The 27,219-nt window shown below is 34.6% G+C and overlaps 2 protein-coding genes across 2 annotated transcripts in view; one reads left to right on the top strand and one right to left on the bottom strand.

Moving 5' to 3' along the window:
* The window catches only part of LOC141325868 (nesprin-2-like), an 84,274-nt gene extending 82,731 nt beyond the window's left edge, over positions 1-1,543 (top strand). Inside the window, exon 75 of the mRNA XM_073834595.1 lies at positions 995-1,543. Coding sequence (XP_073690696.1) covers positions 995-1,205 — 211 coding nt within the window. The 3' untranslated portion in view covers positions 1,206-1,543. The remainder of the gene's footprint in view (positions 1-994) is intronic.
* Positions 1,544-7,419: 5,876 nt separating this feature from the next.
* The window catches only part of LOC141325202 (estrogen receptor beta-2-like), a 29,444-nt gene continuing 9,644 nt past the window's right edge, over positions 7,420-27,219 (bottom strand). The window contains exons 2-9 of the mRNA XM_073833743.1: positions 22,639-23,133; positions 18,599-18,789; positions 16,568-16,684; positions 16,035-16,385; positions 13,351-13,489; positions 8,599-8,732; positions 7,779-7,962; positions 7,420-7,654 (exon numbers count right to left, since the gene is read on the bottom strand). Of these exons, the coding sequence (XP_073689844.1) occupies positions 7,420-7,654; positions 7,779-7,962; positions 8,599-8,732; positions 13,351-13,489; positions 16,035-16,385; positions 16,568-16,684; positions 18,599-18,789; positions 22,639-23,057 (1,770 nt within the window). The 5' untranslated portion in view covers positions 23,058-23,133. The remainder of the gene's footprint in view (positions 7,655-7,778; positions 7,963-8,598; positions 8,733-13,350; positions 13,490-16,034; positions 16,386-16,567; positions 16,685-18,598; positions 18,790-22,638; positions 23,134-27,219) is intronic.

Here is a 27,219-nt window from a genome sequence, read left to right as displayed (position 1 = left end):
AATATCTGACACTGCATTAAAGACATTTATAATGTTACAAATAATTTTAATGTTTAAAAAAATCTGTTCTTTTGAACTTTCTATAGATACTTGGGGAAAAAATACTATATCATGTTTTCCACAAAAATATTTCTGAAAAAAAAAAAAAAACTCTGTTCACCAAAGCTGCATTTATTTGATCAAAGATACTAAAAAACAGTAATACTGTGAAAAATTATTACAATTTAAAATGTTGTTTTGTACTATTGTAGTATATTTTAAACACAATTTATTCCTGTGATGGCAAAATAGTATTAATATTAATGTTAAAGGGATAGTTCACCCAAAAATGAAAATTCTGTCATTATTACTCACCTTCATGTCGTTCCAAACCCAGAAGACCTTAAATTAACCATCAAATTGAGATATTTTTGATGAAATCCGACAGCTTTCTGACACTCTACAGACAGCAACAGAACCACGTCATGGTACTCTCATGAATCCGTGTTGAAATTGTTTAGTAAGAATCGTTATTTTTGTTTTCTTTGCACACAAAAAATATTCTTGTAGCTTCATAACATTATGGTTGATCCACTGATGTCATATGGACTATTTTAATGGTGTCCTTACTACCTTTCTGGGCCTTGAACGTGGTAGTTCCGTTGCAGTCTATACAAGATCAGAAAGCTGTCTAATTTCATCAAAATATCTAATTTGTGTTACGAACATGAATGAAGGTCTTTCGGGTTAAGTAATTGATGACAGAATTTTCATTTTGAGTCAACTATCCCTTTAAAAACCATTGTTCTGCTTACCGTGATTATTTTTTTGGGTCAGGCTGCTTTGATGAATAAAAAGTAAAAAAAAAAAAATTGACAACGTCGAAGTCTTCTGTCACTTTTGATCAATTTAATGCATCCTTGCTGAATAAATAATAAAAAAAACTTCCTAACCCCAAATTTTGAACTAGTTTAAAAAAATTAAACTAACAACTGTCTAACTGTCCTTCGCACAGGGCTGACAAGTCTGATTCGTCGCCAGCGAGGCCATTCCTGTATCGTGTCCTACGAGCGGCTTTTCCCCTCCACATCCTCTTCCTGCTCCTGCTGGTTGTGGCGTGTCTGGTGCCTCTCTCAGAGGACGACTACAGCTGCACTCTCTCCAACAACTTTGCCCGATCCTTTTACCCCATGCTCCTCTACACCAACGGGCCCCCACCCACATGAGAGCGATCACACGTACCTTTCACTAACACACAGTTGAATGAGTAGAGGAAATGGAACATAGTCCGAGCCTCTTGGTTAACTTTGCTGTAGCAGATCCTGTAGCTCTGAGCGAATGCCCTTGCGTTTGGGTTTCAATATTCAATAGATTATCCTGCAACAATCAAATCTTGTTCATGGATCCGAGGTCTGTTGCACATGGAGAGGGATTTTTTTGTCTGAAGCAATCCGAAACCTTAGCTCATGATGTATATTTGTATTTTTAGAGAACAGCAAGGATTCCTCATCAAAGGTGCACTCATTTTCTAACTGTATAGTACAGTATGTAGCAGCACATTCGTTGAAACATTGAAATAGTCCACACAAATGTATTTATTTTTTAAATATAAATGACATAATTGAATCTATAGCTCACTCATAGGCTTTGAGTCAGCCTGTATTTTTTAACTAGAAGCCCTGTTTATATATCTGAGTGACAGGACTTGCTTGATTATGAGTTTTGTTCACGCATTCAATGTGAAATGACTTGCAATGATGAATATATTTTATTTGTAGCTCTCTTAGCCGCCATTTTCTTGGTCAAAGCCATGGAGGAGAGACACAGAGAGGCATCAGGGTGTGTGCAAATGTCTTTTATGTTTATTTATTTGGCCTGAGGTTTAGTGGCTGCGTTGTTTTTGTGTGTGTGAATAATATAAGACTACTGAAATAATTTAATTATAACTGGTAAATGATCTCAGTGGAGATCTAAATTATATCGGATTGTTTTATAGTTTATAGCTAGAATTATTCTGGCAGGAAAACATTGTGTCCAGATGTGTGTTTGTCTGGTCTGATGGTAAAGGTGTCTCATAGAAACACATTTCAAAAGTATCTACATAATTGTATGTAGCTTTTTTTTTTTTTTTAACCTACACAAAGTCAATTCTGATAATAATATGGTATAAAGGCCATTAGTCACTCTTTCACTCATACTAACTGCCAAAGTGTCAGAACTTTGTTTTATAATTTATGGTTACTAAAAGAGTGCTGTTTGTTTGATGTTTTAATAGATTTGTTATAGTATGGATTACATTATGGGTCAACTGAAACAGACTGATATAAATATCCATGAATCACCGATTTAAAAAAAAAACAGTCACTTTGTTATGAATTTATTTTGCTGCAAACCTTGCACTGCCAATGTCAAACAGTGGTTGAAGAGAATTTAAAGTTGGATGTGACGTTTTTGTTTTTTGAGTTTGAAGTCAATTTTCCTTCAAATAAACATCATGTACAAATATGTAAGTGTTTACTCATTCATTCCCACATTTTAGTTTTGCAGCTGTATACAGTAAAAATAAATTTACTGTTGTGCCACTGTATCATCAGTATTTTTTTCTGTTTAAAGGGTTACTCCCCAAAATTAATATTTTGTCATTAATCACTTACCCCATGTCGTTCCGAACTCGTAAAAGCTTCGTTCGTCTTCGAAACGCAATTTAAGCTATTTTTGAAAACCGGGAGCTTTGTGACTGTCCCAATGACTGCCAATGAAAATAAGTATGAAAGACAAGATCAAAATAGTCCATCTGCAATCAGTGGTTCAACCATAATTTTACGAAGCTACGAGAATACTTTTTGTACGCAAAGAAAACAAAAATAATGACTTTATTCAACAACTCATCTCCTCCATGGAGATGAACTTTCCGCCAGGTCAGAAAAAAATCCATGCCTTAAAAAGTCGAAATTATGACATAGTTAAGTCATAATTACAAGATAAAAACTCGAAATTATGATTTACTAAATAGAAATGATGACTTTAAACGTCATAATTATGAGATACAAAGTCAAAATTATGACTTAAATCATAATTACGAAATAAAAAGTCGAAATTATGACAAAGTCATAATTACAATATAAAAACTCGAAATTATGATTTACTAAATAGAAATTAGGACTTTAAAAGTCATAATTATGAGATACAAAGTCAAAATTATTACAAAAAAAAAATCGAAATTATGAGATAAAAAGTCAAAATTATGACTTAAGTCATAAACACAAGATAAAAAGTAGAGATTATAACATACTTAAGTCATAATTACAAAATAAAAACTCAAAATTATGATTTACTAAATAGAAATTATGACTTTAAAAGTCATAATTATGAGATACAAAGTCGAAATTATGACTTAAATCATAATTATGAGATAAAAAGTCATAATTATGACAAGTCATAAACACGAGATAAAAAGTAGAAATTATGACATACTTAAGTCATAATTACAATATAAAAACTCGAAATTATGATTTACTAAATAGGAATTATAACTAAAAAAAAAATCTAAATTATTACTTAAAAAAAATTGAAATTATGACATACAAAATCTAAATTATGACTTAAGTCATAATTATGAGATAAAAAGAAATTATGACTTTAAAAAGTCGAAATGATGAGTCTACAAGTCGAAATTGATTTAATGACTTTATAAACACATTGGTCAAATGATAGCGTTCTAATGATAAACGGGACATTTCAGAACGAATTAACTTGCTTTAAAACAGTTTGGAGGACCAAGTTCAGTACACACCTTATTATTAAACATTTAACATTTACAGACAAGCAGAATATATTCCAAAATAAGCGCAATGCAATTTTGTTTTGTTTTTTAAGCATGGTGTCTGATGCAGCTAGCAGAGAAAAGCGTACACTGTTTGCGTCCAGGGGATACTCTCCAAAATGGTGCTACGGTGACGCGGAGACGACGAATTGTTGAATAAAGTCATATTTTTTCTTTGCGTACAAAAAGCATTCTCATAGCTTCGTAAAATTACGGTTAAACCACTGATAGCAGATGGACTATTTTGACGACGTCTTTTCTGGGCCTTGACAGTGTTATTTACTTGGCAGTCAATGTAACAGCCACAAAGCTCCCGGTTTTCATCCAAAATATCTTAAATTGTGTTTCGAAGACTAAAGACGCTTTTACGGGTTTGGAACGACATGGAGGTAAATGACAAAATTTTCATTTTGGGTAGAGTAACCATTTGAAGCTTACGTCTGTAAAAAAAAAATTCTGTTACCTCAGTTCCCTGTTGAAAAAAAACAGTATATGCTGGTTAGGAAGGTTTTTATGCTTGTCCTTTGCTGGTTTATGCTGGTCCTTAGCTGGTCACCAGCATAAACCAGCAAAGGACCATCTTAAACCAGCATCCCAGCATCAAAACCTACCTAACCAGCATATGCTTTTTTTTCAACAAGGTTTAACCATAAGTAGGTTAATTCCAAAAAACGAATTAGTTCAATTCCAGAATAAAAGTTTCCTGATAATGTACTCACCTCATGTGATCAAGATGTTCATATTTTTGTCTTCAGTTCCAAAAAAATTAAGGTTTTTGAGGAAAACATTCCAGGATTTTTCTCGACACTTGACTTAAATGATGGCCAACGTGTCCAAATTGCATTTTCAATGCAGCTTCAAAGGGATCCCAGCCGAGAAATGAGAGTCCGAAAACTTCCGAAAGAGGCATCAACACTCAAAGATGTTTTTAAAAGTGTTACATTTACTGTCGATGACAAGTACTTTATAAACCACAGAAAGCACCACGGGACAGCAAATAACAGCACTCTAATGTCTTACAAATACACAGACAGAGTACAAAATGCATAAACTATTAGAAGTGTGCGTTTCATTTAGCTTGGCCAGTCTTTAGAGAAACAGTCATGTTGAGTCAGAGGTTCTCAGAAATCTTGGATGGCAATCAAAATGTTTAAATGTGCAGTGTGTAATTTCGGCAATCTCTTTGAATGGCCCAAGAGGACACAACATAACACTGGATCAACCAACGGCGCAATTTATGGGAGTGTTTGAATGTCGTTTGGCATAGAAACTAAACTACACACTTCACATTGAATGGAACCAGCCATTAAAAGATTCCATTTGTGATTCTTGAATGTTGAACATGATTGGTTGGGATGAAGAGGGTTCCTCTTCGGGTTGGCATTTTGGCACAATAGGAAAACAATAGTTTTAACTGCTTTGTGTTCAAGCAGGACTGAGCGCCATTTGAAAGCCCTGTTTGGTTGAGGTTGTCGCTGGTCATCTAAAGTTCTTTTTCCCAGGTCTGGTTTAAAACACCCTCATGACCATACATAGGACAAGCAGCTTGAAAGTTGGATTCAAATCCAGTGCTGCATCCAGAGAGATTTTTACCCCACAGAAGGGATACTACTGTCAGTCTGTGTCCATGTCCACTCGATGAAGACTACATTCGAATGTCTTATCCACCGTTTCCTCAGCTCTAGAGAGACAGACACAATATGTGGTACCTTAGATCAAAAATTTTTATGTGAACAGTGTGATTTTAAGAAATATATGATGATTGATTTGACTGTACTAGTTGAAAAAATGTTCCAGGTTCAGCATGTTATGTTTAACAGTTTGTAAAACACAAAAATCATGTGAACAGGAAAGCGCTTAATTTGCAACTTTTAAAAGGCTGCACTTATTTCATCAAAAATACAGTAAAAACTATAATATTGTGAAATATTTTACAGTTTAAAGTTATTAAAGTCTTTTTTCTAAGAATTGCAATACAAACTCGCAATTCTGACTTTTTTTTCTATTATTCCTAGAATTACGTGATATAAACTCACAACTGCAAAAAAAAAACTCTAAAATCGCGTAATACAAACACATAATTCTGACTTCTTTCTCAAAATTGTGATACAAACTCACAATTCTCACTTTTTTTCTCAGAATTACATGATACAAACTCGCTAAAAAACTTTTTTTTTTCTTCACGCAATTGTTTATATTACCCAATTCTGACAAAAAAGTGAGAATTGCGCGTTTGTATTGCAATTCTGAGAAAAAAATTAGGAGTTCACACAGTTCAGAGTTAATATGCAATTCTCAGAATTGCGAGTTTATAACATAATTCTGACTTTTTAACTCGCAATTGCAAGTTTATATCATGCATTCTGAGAAAAAAAGTAAGAATTGTGAGTTTGTATCACAATTTTGAGAAAGAAGTCAGAATTATGTGTTTGTATTACACAATTTTAGAGAGTTTTTTCTTGCAGTTGTGAGTTTATATTATGTAATTCTGAGGGAAAAAAAGTCAGAATTGCGAGTTTGTATTGCAATTCTGAGAAAAAATTCAGAATTGCAAGTTAGAATTCTGACTTTAATAACCTAATAATAGCAATTGCGTGTTATAAAGTCAGAATTGCAAGTTTGTATCACGTAATTGAGAATTTTTTTCTGCATTTGTGAGTTTATATCACGCAATTCTGAGAAAAAAAAGTCTGAATTGTGGGTTCAAATTATAAGTTTGTATCATGCAATTTTATCATTTTGTTCCCCACAATTGTGAGTTTATATCATAATTCTGAAAAAAAATGTCAAAATTGCACATTTGTATCACAAAATTCATTTTCCTGCATTTTTGAGTTTATATCATGCAATCTGAGAAAAAATTAAGAATTATGAGTTTGTATCACGCCATTTTAGAGTTTTTTTCCCCACAATTGTGTTTATAATCACATAATTCTGAAGAAAAAAAATCAGAATTGCAAGTTTGTCTCACAATTCTAACTTTGTTCCTCAGAATTGCGTTATACAAACTTCCCAAATCAGATTTTTTTTTCTCGCAGTTGTGAGCTTATATCACCCAAAAGTGAAAATTGCAAGTTTGTACCGCAATTCTGAGAGAAAAAAAAATGTGAGTTTTATCACACAATTCAATTGTTTTCTCGCAATTATGAGTTTATATCATAATTCTGACTTTTCAACTCGCATTTGTGAGTTTATATCACGCAATTTTAGTTTTTTTTTTCCACTATTGTAAGTTTGTATCACGCAATTCAGACTTTTTTCCTGCATTTGTGAGTTTATATCACGCATTCTGAGAAAAAAAAAGAGTTCTAAGTTTTGTATCACAATTTTGATTTAAAAAAGTCAGAGTTTGTATCACGCAATTGTATTATATTTGTATAACGCCTGTTATAAAGTCAGAATTGTGAGATATAAACTCAATTGCGAATTTATATCTCACAATTCTGAGAAAAAGTCAAAATTACTAGATAAAAAGTTTACCTTTTTTTTCATTTTCTATTCAGTGGCGGAACCAAGCCTCCATAATCTTTTGACAAATTTGTGTGTGGATTTTTTTTACAAAATATTTCTTTTTACCAAAACAGGCACAATACAAAAAAAAGTGTGGATGTATCGACTCACTGTGGACTTTGCCGGGTCTCCTGGTTGCTCTCTTTCAGTGCAGGCTGCTGTCTAGATGTGTGGAGGATCTCTGCGGTCTGTTGTGTGTCCGACCGGAGTGAGGCTTCTGTGTGAGCCACCAGCATCCGGCTGCTCTGGGACGTGTTGGCGTCTAGCATCTCTAGCAGAAGATCATACAGCAGCACCACGTTTTTTCTCTTCATAGTTGACAGATGCTCGATGCCTTTGTTGCTATGGACGACAGAAGAAGAGAACAGTGAGCCAGTGACAGATGAGGAGAAAATTGAGACATAAAATGCTCTGAAAGTCTAGAATACGGATGCTGTGAAATCACAAACACAATCTGCTGTGGTACCTAAGGTGTCGAATATGCGAGAGCAGCATCAGCAGATGGGCGAGCCGAATGGACTGCTGCTGTGAGGACAAGCCTGTTCTGGAGATGGTCCAAACTAAAGCGTCAGTCACAGAGTCTAGCAGCCTCAGAACCTTCCCACGGCTCTCCACATCTTCAGGAGTCTGTGGCAAGCTTGAACAGTTGTCTGTTAATAAGCACACAACAGGAGTAAATCACAACATCTGATTAGGTTAAAAAGAGAACCGTTAAAGGGATAGTTCACCCAAAAATGAAAATAACCTTCATTCATCTTCAGAAACCAAATTAAGATATTTTTGATGAATCTGAGAGCTTTCTGATCTTGCATGGACAGCAATGCAACTGACACGTTCAAGGCCCAGAAATTAAGAAATTGTTGAATGCATTTTTTTTTGTTAGTTTTCATGCTCACAAAACATATTTCCTTATTACCTTTCTGGGCCTTGAACATGTCTGGGCCTTTCTGGGGTCAGGGTCAGAATGGATTTCATCAAAAATATCTTCATTTGTGTGTCAATGATGAACAAAGGTCTTACAGGTTTGGAAAGACATGAGGATGAGTAATTAATGACTAAATTTTCATTTTTGGGAGAACTGTCCCTTGGTTAAAACACTGGCATTGGCAGGAGACCACTGACCAGTCATGTAAATCAAAAGCTTCTCTGTTTAAACATGCTAAATATAGAGAGCGTGTTGTAATTAGCATGGTCTACAGTTATGTAGAGAAAAAAAAACAAGATACAAATGTATTTTTTAATCTTGCACAATAACGTACACACACACAATCAGACTAGTGTCATACTGGAGTTGAGAAGGATCATGGCTTTGAGGCAGACATATTCCTCTCTCTGGAGCTTCAGTTCTCTGAATCTGGAGGTGGTGGCTAGCAGCATGTCAAAGATCTCCATGATGCCTTCAACACAATTTCCTTCCTCCCTGAAAGAAGTAGAGAGAAAGAAGGAGAGGGTCAGAAAAGGCCAATCACTTGAGCCATAAATGTCATATAACTATTCACCGTGGAGTCACAGAAAATGACATCGCCACAAATATGTGTACAATCCCAAACTATCCTGAACTATGTTAGGGAGAAATTAAAGGATTAGTTTACCCCTGAATTCAAATTTACTGATAATTTACTCACCCCCATGTCATCCAAGATGTTCATGTCTTTTTTTCTTCAGTTAAAAAAAAAAAAAAAAGTTTTTGAGGAAAACATTCCAGGATTTTTCTCCATATAGTGGATTTCAATGGGGATCAACGGGTTGAAGTCACAAATTGCAATTTCAATGCAGCTTCAAAGGGCTCTACACGATCCCAGCCAAGGAATAAGGGTCTTATCTAACAAATCAATTGGTCATTTTCTAAAACATATTAGAAAAGTGCAAATGCTCACAAATGCTTGTCTTGCACTAAGAAAGAAAGACATGAACATCTTGGATGACATGGGGGTGAGTAAAGTATCAAGACATTTTAATTCAGTGTTGAACTTATCCTTATATACTTTTACCCCTATCCTTTAGTCCATTCCATTTTTTACTGTAATAAAAAGAAATTATTTACTAAATAATATTTGTACAATGCTTGAACATACAGCTGTTGCTATTATTATTTTAAAATATTAAAAGTAAGTTTTAAAATAACAAAAGTAAAAATATTACACTACTGGTCAAAAGTTTGGGATCAGTAAGACTTGTAATAGCTCTTATGCTCACAAGGCTGCATTTATTTGATCAAAAATACAGAAAAAACAGTAATATTGCAAAATGTTTTTACAATATAAAATACTGCTTTTTATTTTAATATAACTTAAAATATAATTTATTCCTGTGATGCAAAGCTGAATTTTCATCAGCTGTTACTCCAGTCTTAAGTGTCACATGCTCTTTTATTATTAGAATGATCAGTGTTGGAAACAGTTGTGCTGCCAAATCTTTTTTGGAACCTGTGATTCTTTTTTTCAGGATAAAAACAAGTTAAAAAGAACAGCATTTATTCAAAATATAAATATTTTCTAACAATGTAAATCTATGCAATCACTTTTTTATTTAACACATCCTTGGTGAACAAAGGTATTAATTTCTTAAAAAAAAAAAAAGAATAAAAATTGACTGACCCCAAACTTTTTAACAGTAGTGTATATTGTTAGAAAACCCTTCTATTTTAAATAAATGTTGTTTTTAACCTTTTTAACCTTTTATTGATCAAAGAATCCTGAAAAAAAGTATCACAGGTTCCAAAAAAATGTTAAGCAGCACAACTGTTTTCAACATTGATAATAAATCAACATATTAGAATGATTTCTGAAGGATCATGTGACACTGAAGACTGAAGTAATGATGCTGAAAATTCAGCTTTAATTACAGATATAAATTAAAATGTAATGTACATTAATATAGAAAAACATTGTTTTACATCGTAATAATATTTCACAATATTACGTTTTTTCTGTATTTTCATCTGATGAACACAACCTTGATGAGCATAACAAACTTCTTTAAAAAACATTACATTTCTTACTTTTGAGCGTTAGTATATATTATCCTTTTTTCTTTTATTATTTCATTATACACATCAAATATCAAAGTACAAATAACAAAACGGCAGGGCGCTGTTAGTCTAGCTATACTAAAAAGAGAATATCCAAAGTAGCTTAAAAAACAAAAAACAATTAATTAATAGAAAAACCAGGTAAAGATAACACTAGCTAACTCATCCAGCTTATCTTGAATGAATACAGATGACCTTAAAGTGTCAGGTGAAAGATAAAAGGAAGTACAAGCTGTCTCACAGTTTCTCATACGCACACATACTCAAATGAATAGTACAAACTAAGCTTGTGTTATGAGAACACACCAAGGTTTGCTAAAACCCTAGAGATAATCACCAAGGAAGAGGAATATTCAATTCCACACAAATTAATAAACAGGTACACACACACATGCAAACCATGCATACACAAAACAGAACAAAACCACATCATAACAAAGTGTAATCTCTTCACACTCAGTTTCCTTGATTGATAAACTTGAAAAACTATCTTCATGAATGTCACACACTATGTGCACCCACACATATAAACACTGTGTACACTGGACAAACACACAACAGAAGATTATCTGAAGGTCGATGAATAAATCCACTAAACATTAGTGTTTTTCAAATGTTACCATCAAGCAAGATATGAGTCGATCTCTCCCACTTATGGGAGTCGTCCTCAGATCTGTTTACATTCCCAAATTATCCTCTCAGAACTGTTCTCTGTTCTTGGTTTTGTGAATCGGTTTTGTCAACTGATATGTGTTTTAAGGGCCAATGCGACACATCAAGTAGACCAATAACCAATGTTTCGAACCGACATACATATCTGATGTAAAACAAGGGCTCTGACAAAAACTCTTTAAATGCTTTAAAATTATTTTAATCGGCAAATCGGTTTTGAAAATGACAGATATCGATTACCTTAAAAATGCTTAATAATAGTCGATAATCATCCAGGCAGTTGATTATACTGGTTTTCCCTTAAAGGGATAGTTCACCCAAAAATGAAAACTGAATGTTTATTTGCTTACCCCCAGGGCATCCAAGATGTAGGTGACTTTGTTTCTTCAGCAGAACACAAACGAAGATTTTTTACGGAAACCGGTGCAGTCTGCCAGCCAAATAATGACAGTGGATGGGCACCAGTAGGGCTGGGCGATATGGCAAAAATGTAATCTCGATAATTTTTTCCCCATATTGAACGATAACGATATATATTTCGATATAAGCTGTTGATGTTGCCAGCTTTAAAATAGTATCCCAACAATGAATAAAGCCACAAAAATGAAAGGGTTCATTAAATTACATTTAAAGTATAGTTTATTAACAAAAACAGATTAGGCCTTAAAAATTAAAACAACTTACTAAAATAAATTTAAAAAATTAAAGTTGTGACAGAGTATGGTAAATGAGAGTAAATGTACAAAATGTAAACATAAAATTATTGTAAAAACATAATTTGTAACACAATTATTTATTTATTTATTATTATTATTAACACAATTGTTTATTTTTTCTATTATAGGTTGAAATTAGAGGCAACCACTGCATTTTGAAACAATCTACAGTATAAATAATAAAAAATTACGACACTGTTCTTTCTTAATCGTATTAAGTGCAGACAATTCAGCCATAATCTAAGTAGGCTACTCTCTAAATATTCAAAGTGCAAATAGAGACGGATATTTCAAGCATGATACAGAGCTATAGACATACACAACCTATCATAGCCTACATACTAATAACAGCCTAGATATGTCATGTAGCCTAATTTGCGTGCATTGGGGGGATTAAAATTGCTTTTGAATGCGCGTGCGTTTTTTGCTTTCGGTTTCAGTTTTAACAATCGCGCCAAACTCTCAGCTGAGCTAAGAGTCACTTTTCAGGTAGCCAAACCACTTATATAACGGAATTCGTGCTACCTTTTTTGTCGACAATTTCAACATCTTTGGATAATAACTCGAAGTTAGTTTCACTTTCGTCGCTGCTTCCTCTCTCTTTTTTTTGTCGTCCTGGTGTTAAGTTTGCTTCGCAAAGTGCGGTAGGAAATGAACTTTGTACTTTGACGTGTACACGCACGCTGTACGCTGATTGGCTGTTGTCGCATATTTCTACTGTGTGATTGGCTCTTAGATTAATCCATATCGAGCAAAAAATGTCTAGAGCCTATCATCGTTATTAACATAAATTTTATCGCGATTCGATATGATATCGTTTATCGGCCCAGCCCTAGGCACCAGACCTTTAAAAGTAAAAAAAAAACATGCACAGACAAATCCAAATTACACCCTGCGGCTCGTGACGATACATTGATGTCCTAAGACACGAAACGATCGTTTTTTGCGAGAAACTGAACAGTATTTATATAATTTTTTTACCTTTGATACACAGCCACGTCCAACTGTCATGAGCACGAGCTTTTCATCCGGCTCGTGACACGTGAACGCGCTCTGGTGTAGTATACGTAAACACCGGAAAGGGAAATCGGTGAAAAGTCTCGGATGAGTTTGCACAAACAAACATAATCTTTTAGCTTTAAATCGGTTTGAACAATCAGGATAAGCGCAAGTAATTACCATTTTGAATAGCCGCTATACCCACAATCTCTGTGCACTGTGTAAACAATGAGTGTCGTATACACGGGACAGATCGCGAGTACACATGTAAGGAGCCGGATGATGAGCTTGTGCCGCAGGGTGTAATTTGGATTTGTCTGTGCCTGTTTTTTTTTTTACTTTTAAAGGTCTGGTGCCCATCCACTTCCATTATTTGGCTGACAGACTGCACCGGTTTTCGTTAAAAATCTTCGTTTGTGTTCTGCTGAAGAAACAAAGTCACCTACATCTTGGATGCCCTGGGGGTAAGCACATAAACAACAAATTTTCATTTTTGGGTGAACTATCCCTTTAATTCCAACATAAATCTGTGTCTACTACACTTTTCGATTAAAACAATCAGTAAGTCGCCCTGCAGTGTGTGAAAGGAGCTGTTTTCCTATGTCAGAGGGAGGTTGTACCTGTTAAGCTTGAGGTCAGGTGAGAAGATGAGCTTCCCGGGATGATCCACGGATCTCCACATCAATCCCAACATCAATATATCCAGCCAGCAGCATTCCAGCAAATGCACCTGATCTGACAAAGTCAGCTCCACAAAGCCTGCGAGAGGAGTAACAAACACACAAATGTCTTCCAGAACACACCTGCGGCCCTTCAAATACTGCATGTAAGTGCACAATCAAATACACTCACACAAAATTATGCTTTTATGATGCTTTTTGTCCTTTCTGGAGCATGAAAGCCCCTGTTCACTATTCACTTTCATACTGGCACACTTTCATATGACCGAAAATCATACTGGTTTGGAACAACATGGGGATGATTGAATGGTGACTGAATCCCATTAACCTTTTAGAAATTACAAGAAATCAGTTTGCCATAAATCCCTGACCTAAAAAAAATGATAAAACAACAAAAACTAGAAAGCATACAAAAATGTAATATATCTGCATACATTACATTTAAATATAATATAAAATATGCTGCCATATGAAGTAAAAACATATATGTTAATATATGAAATTCTTTTAGGTTTCATATAAGTCTTTTCTGCTCACCAAGCCTGCATTCATTTGATCCAAAGTACAGCAAAAACATCTAATTTTGAAATATATTACTGTTTAAAATATGTGACCCTGGACCACAAAACCAGTCATAAGGTTAAATTTTACAAAACTGAGATATATACGTCATATGAATACTCAATAAATAAGCTTTCTATTGATATATGGTTTGTTAGGATAGGACAATATTTGGTCGAGATACATCTATTTGAAAATCTGGAATCTGAGGGTGCAAAAAAATCAAAATACTGAGAAAATCACCTTTAAAGTTGTCCAAATTAGGTTCTTAACAATGCAAATTACTAATGAAAAATTACATTTTGATATATTTACAGTAGGAATTTTACATAGAACATGATCTTTACTTAATTTCCTAATGATTTTTGGCATAAAAGAAAAATCTAAAATTTTGACCCATGCAATGTATTTTTGGCTATTGCTACAAACATACCCCAGCGACTTAAGACTGGTTTTGTGGTCCAGGGTCACATATTTGTTTTTCATTTGAATATATTTAAAAATGTAATTTATTGCTGTGATTTCAAAGCTGAATAGCATTATTACTCCAGTCAAATGATCCTTCAGAAATCATTCTAATTTGCTGGTCAAACAACAATTATTGTTATTTTGAAAACAGCTGAGTAGATTTTTTTAGGTTTCTTTGGTAAATAGAATGTTCAGAAGAACAGAATTTATCTGAAATAGAAATCTTTTGTTACATTATAAATGTAAATGTATAAACTTTTGATCAATTTAAAGCATCCTTGCTAAATTAAAGTATTAATTTCTATAATTTCTTTACCAAAAAAAAAAAGAATAAAAATATAATTACTCCAAGGTTTTGAATAGTATAGTGTATAATGCTACAAAAGCTTTTTATTTCAGATAAATCTTTGGATCTTTCTATTTATCAAAGAATCCTGAAAAAATGTACTCAACTGTTTTAAATATTGATAAGAATAATTATAAAAATGTTTATTGAAACATTAGAAAATCAGCATATTAGAATGTGAAGGATCATGTGACACTGAAGACTGGAGTAATGATGCTGAAAATTTAGCTTTGATTACAGGAATAAATTATATTTTAAAATATATTCAAATAAAAAACAGTTATTTAAATAGTAAAAACATTTTTTGCTGTATTTTGGATCAAATAAATGCAGGCTTGGTGAGCAGAAGAGACTTCTTTAAAAACATTAAAAATCTTACTGCCCATCTTACATAAACTTTAGTGTATGTATGTTTATGTATGTGTAATAGATTTTTGGACATACATGAACATGTATATCCATCCTAAAACCCATCAATTTTGATATAATAAAAGTAAATATAAAATCTAAACATGAATTTAAAAATGTATTTTAAAAACATTATATGCTGTTTTAATGGCAACACTTTACAATAAGGTTCATTAGTTAACTACATTAGTTAACATGAACTAAGAATGAACTAATTTTAGCATTTACTAATGCATTATTAAAATTAAAAGTTGTGTTTGTTAGCATTAATTAATTAACTAACATGAACAGTGAACAACTGTATTTTTATTTAATAAATGTATTGTTCATTGTTGGTTCATGTTAGTAAATACATTAACTAATGTTAACAACTGACACCTTTTGTAAAGCATTACAGTTTTAATAAATTAGCATATCAATATTGTTGACATATATGGTTGCAACAAATGTAACCCTATTAATAAACATTTTCTTACAGATTTTATGAACTTATGTGCAAAGTGTATTATGGGGATTTTATATTTGCTATAGACTTGTATCTTCATCTATCCAGACAATACATGTATATGAAAATTATATATCACCTTATAGGTAACATTTATGTGGCCCCGGACCACAAAATCGGGTCAATTTAGTGAAATATTGAGAAAATCGCTTTGAAAGTTGTCCAAATGAAGTTCTTAGCCATACATATTACATATAAAAATTAAGTTTTGATATATTTATGGTAGGAAATTTCCAAAATATCTGCATGGAACATGATCTTTACTTAATATCCTAATAATTTTTGGCATTAAAAAAACCCCCAGATAATTTCAGGTATCTATACAAGCGCGCACACCTGGTATCTTCTTCGCCCAGCTGATCATAAGCACCAGTTCTTTGTCGGCGAGGTTGGTTAGAGACATCATCATGCTGGCCTCTGTATACGGCTTCTTTATTGGCTCTCTCAGGTAAATCTGAGGAGGCTCCGCCTCCAGAATACAGTTGACCAACTGCTCAGGGGAGAAGCTCAGGCCACGCCCCTCAGCTCTGTTCCCTGAACGGAAGAGGTGATGAGTGGGATTGAGAGGAAATTCTAAATGATGCTGGGCATGACCTCTGACCCCTAGCGCCTCGCCCGAGCTGTCTCTGATCTGAGGGGTGCGACGATGGCGAGCACCACGGTAACTGCAGCGTTCCCGCCTCACACCTGTTCACACACACAATTATACCCGCATCAAAAATGCACACTCAGCACAGCACACACCGTCCAAAACAATAACATTCTCATTATATGTTCAATAAAAAAATTAATAAAGTATGATTTATCTTTTAGGGTCAAAAGATATAAAATATGTGGCTACACACTGAAAAAACGAGGTGGCTGCCTACCACACTTCATCATGCCCACTTCATAGCACTTGCGGAGTCGACAGGCCTGGCAGCTTTTGCGTCGGCTCTTGTCAATGGTGCACTGGTTGGTAGCTGGACAAATATAGTCATTGTGTCCTGAAGAAGATTAAGAGAAAAAAATTATTACACTCACATCTTTGGACTACAAAACAGTGGTTAAATTAGGCTTTTTAATGTCATCTCATTTTATTGTCTAAGTTCATATTATTACTAGGGCTGTCAATTGATTAAAATATTTTAGCACTAGTCTGTAAAAACTTATTTTTTCTTTTTTTTATTATTGGTCTTTCTACTTCAAAATGTCATGTTTAATTCAATGTGTTACTTGCCATTTCTGTAATTATTTATAAAAATTGCCTAGCAAATTTGCCAAAAAATATACACACTACTGTTCAATAGTTTGAAAGAAATGAAATAGTTAGCAAGGAGACATGTATAATGTTATTTAATAAATAATGTAGAATTTATAAATTTAGCAAAAGTATGTGAAATTGTTTTTTAATTATGCAATTGCAACTTTTTACCTTTTTACAATTCTGACTTTTTCATCTCGCAATTTTTTTTTTTGTGAGATATAAACTCACAGTTCCAAGTTATAAAGTCAGAATTGTGTGATATAAACTCGCAATTGCAAGGTCTAAAATCAGAAGAGATATTTTTTGAGAAATAAACTCGCAATTCTGAGCAATAAAGTCAACATTGCGATATAAACTCACAATTCTGAATTTTTCTCTGAATTGTGAGTTTATATTTCACAACTCTGACTTTATTGTCAGTGAGTTATTAAGTCAGAATTGTGAGATATAAACTTTTATGAGAACATATCAGTCTGGACTTTATAACTTGCAATTCTGAGTTTATATCTCACAATTCTGACTTTATATCTCCTAATTGCGAGTTTATATTATGCAATTCTATGAAAAAAATTTAAAACTGTGAGTTTATATTTCGCAATTCTGAGAAGAAAAGTGACGTTTCATGTTAGAAAAAATTTATATTTCAAATAAATGCTGTTCTTTTGAACATTCTTTTAATCAAAGAATTATGAAGAAATTTATAAGCAGCACAACTGTTCTCAAAATCGATAATAAGAAATATTTCTTTAATACTGCTTTTCTGTTACAGGAATAAATTACATTTTATTTTTTTTTAAATAGAAAACAGTTATTTTAAACTGTCTCTATTTTAAATTTGAAATATTTTACATTCTGTATACACACACTGTAACGTTGCTGCAATTAGTTATGGCAACATAAATTAAAATTTGCTGAGATAACTTACTTTTTTAAGTTGAAACAACACATTATTACTTGTTTTAATGTTGAGTTTTAAATTGCGATTAATTGCAGCAATCGATTTATACAGTGGATAATTTTTTTTATCAAAAATATACATAGTTAAAATTAGTCTTAAAAACACTACCTTAACTTTTAAAATATTAAAAGAATTTAACACTCTTTAATGTAATGAGATATTCATATTCAACCCTAATTATCATATCCATTTGTTATTTTATCTTGTATGAATTGTATGATTTATCTGATGTTTGCAAAATCTAAATTACAAAATATTCCTCTATAAACTATTTTTTTCAGTGAAGCAATCCTTGAAGATACTAGCAGGAACATCACAAACTGCCCAGGGAATGCATTTTTTGCACTGAATTAATGTAATAAGATATGATAAGAAATGTGTCTTTTTCAAATAATAAAATACTTTGTGGTTTTTACTAAGACTTATTATTTTGTAAAAAATTGTGTTTTTACATATCCAGCCTTTTGAGTAGCATCTATTGACTGAAAGGTCAAAACAAACTTGTTTATGGGGAAACACAGCGCACTGACCCTGACATTCTCAAAGAAATCTGTGCAACAGAATGAGTATCCGACGATTCATGAAAAAACAATCTGCTTAGAAAAACCTTCCATTGATTAACATGGCATTTCAGAAAATGGAACTTCCGAAGAGCATGTATTTGTTATGTTAAATGGTTACCTTGACCAGTGTTACCTTGAATGCTCCGTTTGAAGAAAGCTTTGCACCCCTCGCATGACCAGACACCATAGTGATACCCAGAGGCGTAGTCATGGCACACCGCACAGAAGTGCATGTCTCCTTTACCCACAATGCCTGGTGAAGGATTCAAGCCATCATCACCATCCAGTTGCTGCCCTAACAGCTTTGCATGAGTAAGGACAGAACTATAAAAGATGAAGGTACAGATAAAGTAAAAAAGGGCAAAAAGAAATCATTTTTACATTTTCTAAGTGGTGCTTGTTGTTCAACTTAAATTTTAGTCATTTTGTTCTTTGAGCATTTTTATTGCAATTTAAAATGGTGGTTTTCTATTTCATTATAATTTAAAATAGAATTTATTCCCGTGATGCAAAGCTGAATTTTCAGCATCATAACTCCTGTCTTTTGTGTCACGTGATCCTTCAGAAATCATGCTAATATGCTGATTTATTATCAATTTTGGAAGTTGTGCTGCCTAATATTTTTCTGTGATACTTTTCTCAGGATTCTTCGATGAATATAACATTTAAAAGAACAGCATTTAATTAAAATAGAAATCTTTTGTAACAATATACACTACATGTCAAAATTTTGGTCAGTAAATTTTTCTTTCTTTTTTTCTTTCTTTCTTTGAAAGACATGTGATGGAAACTTTTATTTAATGGCCTTAGAATACAAAGGTATGTTTAATATAGGCTTGTTCAGAAAAGCACAGACTTAGGCCCCGATCACACCGAACGCGTCTTTTAGTTCTAAAAACGCGAGGCGCACAGCACTGCCTTTTTTGGTGACTTTTAAGGTGTGTTCGAGCTCATGCTGCGCTGCGCAGACCGATCGGCGAGATTAGCCGAAAGCAGTCGGGGAGGAGCTGAAAACGGAGCCGTCAAGTCGGACAAGTTGGAGATCTCGTTGCTCCTTCAAACACGGCAGATCACGTGGCGTTTGCCTATAGTTTATTGCAGATGAACTGGAAGCTATAGAAATACCTTTTTTGTTGGAAGAAATGCAGCACATGCAAGTGAAGCAGCAACTACAGATTTCAGCATCAATCAGTGTTGACCACATTACATTAAATGTCTGTGACATTTTAGTTATTCCATAAAAAATATTACTTAAATATGCAGCTGAATACTATAAGTGGAAATGGCATGCAAATTGATTTGTTATGCACGAAACACGCGTGATCATCGTCATGTGGTGAATGTGGCCAATCATAAGAAGCTGTGACGTCATCACAGCCTGGCGCAGTCCCTTCTGAAATGTTGCGCTGGCTGAGCAAGCCGGCTGTTCTCGAAACGCTCTCGCATTACTTTGATGCCACACGTGAACGTCACGTGGCGTCGGCGCCGGTTCAAGTCGGACAAAATTTCTAACCGGCATGCACTACTTCAAGTCAGCCGCCGATCGGTCTGCGCAGCGCCGCATGAAGTCGAACGCACCTTTAATAAAAGAGCAGTGTGCTGCGTTTTTTTATGTTGCTAAGCAACGACCAAAACTACGGTGGCCGACAGAGGCCAACGCGCTGCAAACTTAAGAAAACACATGCAAACAGAAAAAACAACAACAAATTAAGAAAACATCTTCATCCGTTTGACAACACAGGCGCTGCAAATCCTCGCAACGCAAACACAAATACGGAAACGCGCTGCAAATTCTCACAACACAACCAAACTCAGAAACACGCTGCAAACACACGAGGGCGCTGCAAACTAACAAACGCGCTGCATATAGATCGGTCCACAACGGAAATGTTTCAGGGGGACCTCAAAAAGTGACGAACCTATCTGGGACCTGATTATTTGTTCAGTGGCTGTTGGTCAGAGCAGAGGTGTTATCGGTGAACTATCACCTTTTAGTGATAGTATAGTATCATTTAAAGGTGATAGTGATATAAACAATCAGGTAATATATTGATATAAATAATCAGGTCCTAGATGAGTTCGTCACTTTTTGAGGTCCCCCTGAAACATTTCCGTTGTGGACCGATCTATATGCAGCGCGTTTGTTAGTTTGCAGCGCCTGTGTTGTCAAACGGATGAAGATGTTTTCTTAATTTGTTGTCGTTTTTTCTGTTTGCATGTGTTTTCTTGTTTGCAGCGCGTTGGCCTCTGTCGGCCACCGTACAAAACAGCTGTCTTGTCAGTCAAATCAAAGGATTATAGCGCGAGCGCTCTAAAATCTTATTTTTTGCTGTTAAGTAAACGGACATATTAGCAGAAACCCTAAATAATACAGCTCCGGGTTACCCACGACAGACACCAAAGGTTTCTTTCTCCTCTCTTGCAGTCTCCGGACTTTTTACAGAAGGCCCGCCTCTCCATTCATTCGATTGGACAATGGAAAAGAACGCGAATGACGTTAGGCGTTTTTCCGCTCAGAGTTGATTTTTTTTTCAACTTCAGGCGCCCAGAGCGCTCCTGCAAAAACGCGAGGCCTAGGCCGCGATCACACCGAACGCGTTTTTGCAGTTGGAGGCGCCTCTTTTGAATGGTTTTCTGTTGGCAGTGAGCGTTCTGCGCGCTGCTTATGCGCACCGGGCGCCTCGCGTTTTCGCCGCCTGCTGCGCCTCGCGTTTTTGCAGAAGCGCTCTGAGCGCTTATATATATATATATTTATATGCTGCGCAGCTGAGGAATAGGAGTACTAAAGATTCTATGCTCAAAAGACCACCGCAAAGACAGTGATAGTGTTGGAAGACTATAGAGCCGTCCTCGGGCTGAGGTAACAGCGTACAGCTGAGAAGGGCGGTGAGAGTGTTTAGATGCTAAAGACCTGTGTGCTCATGTGTGATTGAGGTAGTGATAGTAGCTTCTTGACGGGACGCCGTCACCATACTTCTGGGAAGTATCGGATTATATAAGTATTCGAGGAATTCAGGGAATTAGCTCGAGATACTGTAGTTCTTTGGATTATATTTTAAATTTTCTGGGAATTCAGGGAATTAGCCCAAGATACTGTAGTTATTATATTAAAAATTGTAGTTGTTTGAGTTGTCTGTGGTGAAGTCAGATTAGCATTGGGAATTTCCACGACAGACATTATTACTTTTATTTAGCAAGGATGTGTTAAATTGATAAAAGTGATAGAAAAGACTTATATTGTTAGAAAAGATTTCTATTTTGAATAAATGCTGTTCTTTTTAACTTTTTATTCATCAAATAATCCTGAAAAAAGTATCACAGGATCCAAGAAAATATTAAGCAGCACAACTGTTTTTAGCATTGATAATAAAAGTAATAAATCAGCATATTAGAATGATTTCTGAAGGATCATGTGGCACTGAAGACTGGAGTAATGGCTAATGAAAATTCAGCTTTACATCACAGAAATAAATGAAACTTTGATGAGCATAATAGACTTTTTTTTTTTTTTTAAATGAAAAAATCTTACTCATCCCAAACTTTTAAACTTTTAAATCCTGAAAATTAAATTTTTTGCTGTTTAAACTGTTAATACCTTATAATGATGATACGATAATACTTTAATACTTTTTTAAATATTTATTTGGTTGATTTGTTGCATGTTTTCTGTTTACATCTGCCTATTTTGAATAGATTTAGATACTAGACATCAAAAACATCCCAAAATGCATTTTAAGTAATTTTTTTATTTTAAAAAATTATTTATTTGAATTATTAATATATATATTTTACATTATAGCCTTTAATGCAGTTTTAAATTAATTAATTAATTTTATATTTTATAAAATAGCCTATTTGTTTTGCTGAGCTAACTGTGCACAATTATAGGTGATTATTATTTTTAATTTTTCTATCTGAACAGAGCCTTTTTATTGTCTGCCCAATAAAAAGTCTGATTAGAAAAGTAACATCATATCTCTGCTCAACAAGTTGCATGATTTAAAACAATGTAGCAAGCATCTCAAAATAAAACAAAAAGCAAAATAAAACATTTTATGTTATCACAGAACTCTCATTGTCTCTATGGCAACTAAACTATCCATTTTACAGCTGCAACTTGGAGATTAAAGGCATATATCAATTATTAATACACTGGATGTGATGTCTTCTCACCTGCTGTGGTTAAGCGTGTGTGTCTTGGCATCCTCCCATGTAGTTTGTGTTTCGCTGTAGGCTAGCGAAGGCGGGCAGTGCAGAGACAGCGAAGTGTGTGTGGTGTGGGAAGGCCAGAAGATCGTCGGACTGAGTGGGACCAGGCTTTCTGACACGGGGGGATGAGGGTATCCCAGCACTGTGGAGGACACGGGGCTGTAGAGTGTTAAGGTTCCATGGCTGATCTCTCCCCCGTGAGGCGGTGAATAATCCTGACAGGCTTCCACATACGGAGATGGAATGCAGATGGTCTGGTTGTCCATTCCGAGTGGGGACGTGTACAGACGGGGTAAGGTGTTAGGCGAGTCCCCTCGATGGGCCTTGGTGGAGTTCAGGGCAGGGGCGGCTGACGCAGGGGACGGACCAGGGGAGGAGCTCATTCTGGAGAACTCAAGCGAAGTCCTGGCTTGACTGACTACTGCATTGTAGGCCCAGCTGTGTCAGAGGAAGTGCTTGCTGAAGGACACAGAAAAAGGAAGTCAGACGCTGAGGGATATCAGAGTAACACTTACACTCCCTGAATGTTAAGCACAGAGTATCTTTCAAAACATTTTTTAAAGAAACTCTTACTTTTTTAAAAGTATTTACTCTTTGATGAATAGAAAGTTTAAAAAATTAGTTTACTTCCAGAATAAAAAATTCCCGATAATTTACTTACCCCCCCCCCCCATGTCATTCAAGATATTTGTGTCTTTCTTCAGTCAGTTTTTTGAGGAAAACATTCCAGGACTTTTCTCCATATTATGGACTTCAATGGTGGCCAACGGGTTGATGGTCCAAACTGCAGTTTCAATGCAGCTTCAAAAGGCTATACACGATCCCATCTGAGGAATAAGGGTCTTATCTAACGAAATGATCAGTCATTTTCTAATAAAAATAAAATAAATATGTATATACTCTTTAACCACAAATACTCGTCTTGCACTAGCTCTGCGATGCATGTCCATGACTTTTTGCATTATGTAATCGGAAAGGTCACGCGTAGTTAGTTCTTCGTCTGTGTACTTTGGTTCAAAAAGGTACACTCTTAAAAATAAAGGTGCTTCATGATGCCACAGAAGAACCTTTTTTTGTCTAAATGGTTCTATAAGAATCTTTAACATCTGAAGAACCTTTCTGTTTCACAAAAGGTTCTTTGTGGTGAAAGAAGGTTCTTCAGATTATAAAAAGGTAAGAAAGAGATGGTTCTTTAAAGAATGGTTGAATGGTTCTTTGTGGAACTCAAAACTGGTTCTTCTATGGCATCAATGTGAAAAACCTTTTAAAGCACTTTTATTTTTAAGAGTGTAGGGCGACAAACTCCATCTCAATTTTTCCTCTAACTCAAAAATCATTTGACTTTTTTTGCACATTCATTTGTAAACACTGGTTTTGTATTTCCTCTTACACCTCGCGTGATCCTTCCAACGTGACTACGTAATGCATGAAGTTCAGCTAGTGTAAGATGTACATTTGTGGTTAAAATGTATATACATTTTTATTTTATTTTTAGAAAATTACTGTCCGTTTCGCTAGATAAGACCCTTATTCCTCAGCTGGGACCGTGTAGAGCCCTTTAAAGCTGCACTGAAACTGAAATCTAGACCTTCAACTCATTGGCCACTATTGAAGTCTACTAAATGGAGAAAAATCTTGGAATATTTTCCTCAAAAACCTTAATTTCTTTTCAACTGATGAAAGAAAGACATGAGCATCTTGGATGACATGGGGTTGAGTAAATTAGCCAACCTGATTTCATGACGAAAACATACCTGTGGGAACGTTTTTAGAAAGACACGGAATACGTACTGCCATGTACGTTTTGTGACATATTCGATGTGAAATGTCCACTGGGTGGCGCTAATAGAGTGTTAGTTTTTTCCCCCGGAGCAGATGCACGTACATATGGTATGTTTTATGTGACGTTGGTTTTGTACGTGTCACCGCAGTTCTGACTTGAAATGTCTGTTGAATGGCGCAATAACTCTAATGCTCCGAGATGTTTTAAAATAACGTACCATCTGCGCTACACCCAAACCAACCCGATAGTATAAAAAGAGCAAATGTGACATAAAAACGCAATTGCAAGTATGCTGTTTTAGCTTGTTTTTCGATCTCTCATCTTTCAGCTCTTTCATCATGAGTCATGTTTTTCACGGGATTCGTACCCAAGGATTCCACATCCTAAGCCCAATTCCATGCTGGCTGATACTGAGCAAGCTTGTTATGTCTGAAAAGCCAAACATATAGAGCTGTAATCACAACTGTGTACGAAAATGATTACAAGTGCTCGCTTTTACCGCCTATAGTGTTCATTTCTGTTGGAAACTGCAGTGATATGTACTTATTGGTACGTATTTCGCGTCCTGTGAAAAAGATGAACACTAGAGCTGGTCATTTGTAATCGTTTTCGTACACAGTTATGATTACAGCTCCAAATTTTTCGCTTTTTGGATGTAACAAGCTTGCGTGGTAGCTCAGCCAGCACGGAATTGGACTTAGGATGCAAAATCCTTGGGTAAGAATCCTGTGAAAAACATGATTCTCTGAAAGATGAGAGATTAAAAACAAGCTAAAACGGCATGTTTGCAATTGCGTTTTTTTACGACACATTCACTGTTGTTCATACTATCGGGTAGGTTTAATTGTAGTGCAGATGGTACATTATTTAAAAACGTCACAGAGCATTAGGGTTATAGCACCACTCAATGGACATTTCAAATCAGAACTGCAGTGACACGTTCATCTGTTCCGGGGTGAAAAAACTAACTCTCTTTTAGCGCCACTTAGCGGACATTTCACATCGAGAATGTCACAAAACATACACGCCGGTACATATTTCACAACTGCAAAAATATCCCTACAGTTACATTTTCGTCATGAGATCAGGTAGCATTTAACAGGATATTTTTTTTATTCTGGAAGTGAACTAATCCTTTAAAAGAAGAGCATGTATTTAATATTGCAACAATGTAATGCCTTTACGGTCATTTCTGATCGGATTAACGCATCCTTGTTAAATAATGTGCATATTGCACTAACCTTCAATATTTCCTGCACGTGTCATGTAAGTGCTGCCTGCATTTCCTTTAAATGTTTTTTAAACCCGTTTTTAATTTTAATAGGTTTTCCAGAAACAAATTTTGGCAGACTACATTAAGTCAATACAGCTTTCTCAAAAAGGCTATAATATTCTACTGATAACTGTCCAAAACGTCTGTACAGATTTCAGTTTCAAAGATATGTGTTTGGAAGTCTGCAAAGGTGTCTATAACTTTAAGAGGAATCTGTAATATTCTAGAACTTTTAGAAGAGTCTGCAACTTGTACAAGGGCAGGTAATGGAGCATACAGTAGAGGCACGTCAGGTCAGCATTGGTTTTAATTCAAATGTTTGTTTAGTAAGAGATGCAAAGGAGAAAGTTCTTTTAAACAGTTTGTCAAAAAGGTCCAGAGTTCGCTGTGCTTTATGTAACACTGAAACCAGGGATGAACAAATAGACTGAGAATTCTCAAGAGAGCCAGAATAAACTGCAAGGCAGAGAGTGTGTGTGTCTGTGTGTTTGTGGGAGAGAGAGAGAGGTGTTAGTATGCGACCACAATCCAGGATCATTAAAATAATGCAAGCATATCCAATAACTGAAGTGTCACTGAACAATAAAGAAAAACTTCATTCTTCAAAAATAAAATTGTTATATTTCAAATAATGTGTTTGAGGTGCATTTTTATATAAAAAAATGAAATATGGCAAAACAACAAATTACAGTGGTTAGAAAGACACCAAGAGAAGAAAACATGAGAAAAATCAGGGTTTCTGCAGATATGAACAAGTGAAATTTAAGACTTTTTAAGACCTTTTTAATACCACCTTATATGAAATTTAAGACCGAAACCTGTAATGGAAATAGATATTATATTACATGCATATGTAATATTTAATGTGTTTAATGTAAAAAGTAAACACAATTTCATGGCTGTCATAAATTAAATTTATTACTACGATATACTGTGAACTTTTCATATCAGCAGATACTATTCCACACAAAATATCCCCATAAAAGTACCACTAGAAATATCTGACGTAAAAAAAAAAAAATTCTGAAGCAATATTTTCATCAGTGCTCTATTAGCTTTTACATCTTAAATCTGCATATTTCATTTACCTTTATAAAGGCCTTTTTTTTTTACTTTTGAAATGTATGCATTACCTTTGAAATTTATTTTATGAATTTATCAATAAATTCTAAATGGCTGTTAGCAGTGAGATTACATAATTTACACAGCAAAATTAAAAGTGAGATTAATGTTTTAAATACATTTATTGATTTATAAATATGTACATTAGAAATGTTGGGTGTGTGGAGGCATACTTTTAAACACACTAAACTACCAGCAGGTGGCGATAAGTCACTTCATGAGCGAGTTATTTCAACTGATTCGATCAAAACGCTGAATCATAGCAGAAAGTTGCTAGGAGAACGCTTCTGCTAATGTTGCATATTGTCTAATATGTAAGTAACTACTTGACTAACTAATTTTTTATTGAGCTAAAATTAATGTAACA

This window comes from Garra rufa, chromosome 2 (genome assembly GCF_049309525.1).
Source record: "Garra rufa chromosome 2, GarRuf1.0, whole genome shotgun sequence".
NCBI classification, from domain to species: Eukaryota; Metazoa; Chordata; class Actinopteri; order Cypriniformes; family Cyprinidae; genus Garra; species Garra rufa.
Note: the sequence above shows the minus strand (reverse complement) of the source record. Positions and strands in the feature narration are given on the sequence as shown.